Below are 5,187 nucleotides of genomic sequence, written 5' to 3'. Positions count from 1 at the left end.
ATTCATAATGACCATAGCGAGTTCGGAAAGCAGTCTTAGGAATGTCTAAATTTCGGACTTTGAGCTGATGATAACCGGATCTCAGATATATCTTGGAGAAATAACTAGCTCCTTGAAGCTGTTCAAATAGATCATCAATTCGTAGAAGTGGATACCAGTTTTTGATGGTGAGCTTGTTCAATTCCGTATAATTAATGCACATCCTGAAGGATCTGTCTTTCTTTTCAGCGAAAAGAACCGGAGCTCCCCATGGAGAGAAGCTTGGGCTTATAAATCCTTTATCCAGGAGTTCATTCAATTAGCTTGATAATTCTTTTCATTTCAGTGGGAGCCAACCTATAGGGTAATTTGGCGATTGGAGTGGCTCCAGACACGAAGTCAATTCGGAATTCGACTTGCTTTTCTAGGGGTATTCCTGGAAGATCTTCAGGAAATATATCTGGAAAGTCACACAACATTGGGATGTTATGAGGATTTATTTCTTCCTTGGTTTTATCCACAATATGAGCTAAGAACGTGTAATTCTTCTTGAGTAGGCACTTCTGTGCCTTGATGCACGAGATGAGACGAAGGTTTGTGTCGAGTTTATCTCCATAGATTATTAGGGTTTCATGATTAAGAAGATGAAGGCGAACAACCTTCTTCTGACACATAATATCGACATGATGGGGGCTTAACCAATCCATGTCAATTATAACATCAAAACTCCTAACATTTACAGGCATGGAGTGGTTCTTTAGTGTTAATGTGCATCCTATATAGATATCTTTATTTGATTCAGTCTTCTCATTAGCCATTTCCAACGTGAAGGTTTCCTTGAGCTTTTGGGGTCGTTGATTTAGTAAATGTTTAAACTTGTTACTAATGAAGCTTCGCTCTTCCACACTATCAAATAAGATGCATGCGTATGTGTTGTTAAGTAGGAACATACAGGTGACAATAGTAGGGTCTTGGACTGCTTCACCTTGTCCCAAAGTTAAAACTCTTCCTGATCCTCCAGCTCCTTGATTGTTAACGTTGGGGCAATTGCGCCTGAAATGCCCGGTTCTCCCGCATCCATAATAGGTATGATTGGCCCCATCATTGGTGTTGTTGTTGTTGTTTGGCATCTGGTTCTGCTGAAGCTGAGTCCTACAGTACTTTGTTGTATGACCTTTTCGTCTGCAATTTGTGTAAATCATCTCTCGACATTCCCCATGATGATGGAAGTTGCATTTGTTACATTTGGGTATATTTCCTGAGTACTGCTTTGGAGCATTTGGCATGGGTGATGTTGGAGCATGTGGTGTGGATGAGGCTTGAGTAGTAGTAGCATGAACTACCACTGTTTGTTGTTTCTTTGACGACTCTGATCCTTGTCGCTCCTTCCACTTATTGTTATTACCCTTCTTGTTATCACTTTCCTTCTTGCCTTCGATTTCTCCTGCTTTGTCCCCTTCTTGTTGTTGTGGTCATAGAGTTTCTTGACCAGTCTCTTGGCACTATCAAAGGTTTCTGGATTTGCTGCTATCACGTTTCCTTAGATTGGGGAGGTCAATCCCCAGATGAGCCTTTCGATCTTCTTTCCCTCAGAAGTAATCATTCCAGGGCACAATAGAGACAACTCACTAAATCTGGATATGTAGGCATTGATGTCGGAGTTTCGAACTGTGAGATTCCATAGTTCTTGCTACATTTTCTGGACTTCTCCACGTGGGCAGTATTCAGCCAGCAACATCTCTTTCAACTCCGCCCACGACATAACATTGGCTATGGGGAGTGTCATGGCTTCCACATGTCCGTTCCACTAGGAAAGAGCTTGATCAGCAAATGTGCAGGCTGCGAACTTGACCTTGCACTCTTCAGGACATCTGCATATTTTAAAGACTGATTCAACCTTCTCGATCCATCTTTTTAGGGTTATTACACCTCCCATTCCGTTAAAGGTTCGCAGTTTGGCGTTGGTGAAGTCTTTGTAAGTACAGGCCTTGGTAGGCCCTTAATTCATTCCTTGATCGGAAATTCCAGCTCCATTCCCATTGCCTCCACCATTTTTTCCATTGTAGATTTGCGTTAGAGCTACTGCAACTGCAGCGGAAACTGCTGCTTGGAAAGCAGTTGAGTTCATCTCTGGAATTGTCGATGGCGGCGGTGGTGGTGGAGTTGCATCGCTGTTCACTGGCGGGTTCCTTTGAGGCATCTTTTATCATAAAACAGAGAGATGATGAGCGCCTAGCGTATATTAGGTTTAGAGTACTAGTCTCTCGGTGATTCGATTCGTGCATGTAGTTAACTTCATAATTTATCATGAAACAAAGAAATAAGTCACATAGCAGATAACAACATCACGATAAAACACGTAATATTTCTACTAATAGTATCCATTTTAGTACATGAAAATTTTGCCTTAAAGGCATACAACACATAGGAGAAAGTGTAAAATGTGACAGCATGATGACCATATGAATAATGTAACCACTTAAACATATGGTTGGTAGTACATAAAATAGTCATATATATAAAAAGGAAAGTTATAACGATACTAGTAGGTGATGGAGTGGGTCCTAGTTGTGATGAGACGCGTCTACTGGTAGTAGTGATATCATATTCCGAAATGTTGTGCTACTAAATTAGCCATCTTGGTCATTTCCCCAATGAATTCATCCCTTTCCTGTTCCGCTCGTACCACTCACGTCTCCATTGCCAATAGCTGCTGCCGAAGAGCAGCAATTTCTTCTTCCAAAGAGCGAGTTCCACCAATGGGGTTCCTTGGCGGTATAGGGTGGTCCTGATGCACCTTTGTGGTAGGAGGTTTGCTGAGAACTTCATAAGTGTTCTTATCATCCTCATAATCATCATCAGTCTCGTCAAACTCGTATTCCATATCCGTATACTCCTTGGCCTCAAAGTCAGAGGCTGCCTCTTGTCCTACCACGGGGTCTTCTTCAATCAATCCTTGAGCCACTAGGGCCTGATGGTAAAGGATGCCCTGATGTGCTTTGTCCATGGTGACTGTACGAGAAAATAGTGGTGAGAATATGCTTATAATATTTTTAATTATTTTTAAGTTTGGTTTGTTATTCTCCTTTTTGGGTATTAAAAGGGTAAGCTTTTGGTTCATTGTTCACCACAATTATTCCTGGACATATGTCGGTCGTATTCTGAAGGAATGCAGTTGATCAGACTACATTCATCCCTAATACGATGACATGCTATCCGGGTTTAATTGAAACGTCAAATTTCCCCAAAGACTTATGTAGATTATTTTTATGCTGATTTTCTAAGATGCACAGGTAAGTGGGTATTTTATTTAATTTGTTCAGAGTTATTTTTAGTCCCATTGTGTTTATAGTTTCATATCATGTGTGGTTAGACATGCCAGTTCACTATAAACAATGTTCTGATACCAACCTGTCACACCCTCGAACAAGACAACGGAAACGTCCGAGGGCTCGTGTGACTATAAATTGAAATATCACCACAATGAATATACATGAAACATAACACAATCATCACCAAACATTACATATTACAACTGGTATTGTTCACATCAAGTACATTGTCTTAGATTACATATTCCCAAAATATTAATTGTACGATGATTGACATTACACACAATAAATTCCTACAGTTGAAAGTTTACCCGCTTAACGATTACCTGAGAATACAAGTTATTTTGAAAACGGTCAACATATATAATATTGGTGAGTTCATAAGCACGTTTGAATTAAAGTCTTTGTATTATTTGTAAAACCCAGAAAATTCGAAATTTTCTGTAATTAGTCTGAAAACGATGTGAAAAATCGAGTATAGATGCATGTGTGAATTTCATAGTAAAAACATGTATAAGTATGCAGTCCAAATTTATTTGTATTCTTTCTATTGTGAGTAAGGTAACTGAATAATAGTATTTCCCCAGAAAATCTTATATTTTCTAAATTATAAAAATGTTGTGGTCCTTGCCTTATCGTATGATTTGCTTTGTATCAATAAGTTTTATGAGTTTTGATTTCCGTAGTGTGGTGATGGTAATGGATCTCTAAGTGAGTCATTATAACCATGCATGATAGTGACTGATTCGCCTGTCTTGGCATTTTTCCAAACGTTTCTTTTGATCAAGGTCTTGTCACCCTAGATTGGCCTAGTCTAACTGTAGCAAAAAATTCAGGTGCGGGGGAGTCACCCCTGTATAGATCTATACACAAACTCTCGCTTTCCCTCTAGGAGACTCTGATTATATCTACAGGCTACGGTCATACACTCAATGGTGTCAATCGACAAGTATAACTAGATCCTAATTGTTGCCACATGAATATGTATAATGTCATATATATTTAGAATTACGAACACTAAATGGTACATGAATGTGAAAGGATAAGGCCCAAAAACAACTGTGGCCCATTAGACATGTAAGTTATTTCAAGACTTGTTAAGTATGCAAATGGACACGTTAAAGCCCGTTAAGCATATGATGAATTATTCCAGGCTAAATTAGCATGTAAATGGGCCATTAAGGTCCAATAACATGTAAAAGCTAATTTAGGTCCTTTAAGCATGTAATTGGATCGCGAAGGCCCAATAGACATCAAATGATTATATTGGGCCCAACAAACTTACGAATGGATCACGAAGGCCCAATAAACATGTATAGTGAGTACTAGGCCTAGTAGTCGTACCGTTGTATTCCGTTCGTTCATTATAATATAGTTCTTTATTTGAAACATATATCCATAATGTTATAAAAAGTCCAATATTTTGTTACAATGATATTTTTAGTTCGTTACGTCAAAATTCTATAATTTGAACTCACGTTTAATAAAATTACACTTTATGTCCTTTAAGAACTAATTTGAACATTGAAAGGCTTATTTTTACATAAAATGTCATTTTTGTTCTATTATAATTAAAAATAACATTTTAGCCCATTAATTCATAAAAATTTATATTTTCGGCCCAAATGTTTAGTAATTGGCGGATTTGGCCCAAAAATACATATATTGACATTTTTCAGCCCATCTCTGAAGAAAATTATATTTTCAGCCCTTATTTGAATAAAATGACATTATTGGCCCAATTTTTATAAAATTAACATTTTTGGCCCAATTATGAAATAAGAGTCATTTTCAGCCCTTATTTGCATTTATTTTCATTTTTGGCAAAAATTTTGATGAAATAACATTTTAATCCCTAAAAATTGATATTTTTGCA

General features: G+C 37.8%; 1 protein-coding gene across 1 annotated transcript; it reads right to left on the bottom strand.

The window, feature by feature from the left end:
* Window positions 1-290: 290 nt before the first annotated feature.
* Window positions 291-1,265, bottom strand: LOC111920359 (uncharacterized). Its single transcript, XM_023915928.1, has 2 exons — window positions 720-1,265; window positions 291-644 (listed from the first exon to the last, which is right to left on the bottom strand). The coding sequence occupies exons 1-2, from the start codon at window positions 1,263-1,265 to the stop codon at window positions 291-293; spliced, it is 900 nt and encodes a 299-aa protein (XP_023771696.1).
* Window positions 1,266-5,187: the final 3,922 nt, after the last annotated feature.

The sequence above is a fragment of the Lactuca sativa genome, chromosome 7 (assembly GCF_002870075.4).
Source record: "Lactuca sativa cultivar Salinas chromosome 7, Lsat_Salinas_v11, whole genome shotgun sequence".
Lineage (NCBI taxonomy): Eukaryota > Viridiplantae > Streptophyta > Magnoliopsida > Asterales > Asteraceae > Lactuca > Lactuca sativa.
The sequence above is the reverse complement of the archived record's forward strand: the minus strand, read 5'-3'. Positions and strand labels throughout refer to the sequence as shown.

Coding starts and splice junctions, on each gene's coding strand:
- LOC111920359 (XM_023915928.1), bottom strand. CDS start 1,265: ATGCCAAATGCTCCAAAGCAGTACTCAGGAAATATACCCAAATGTAAC. Junction 645..719: donor TAAAGAACCACTCCATGCCT/GTAAATGTTAGG, acceptor ATTATGTGTCAG/AAGAAGGTTGTTCGCCTTCA.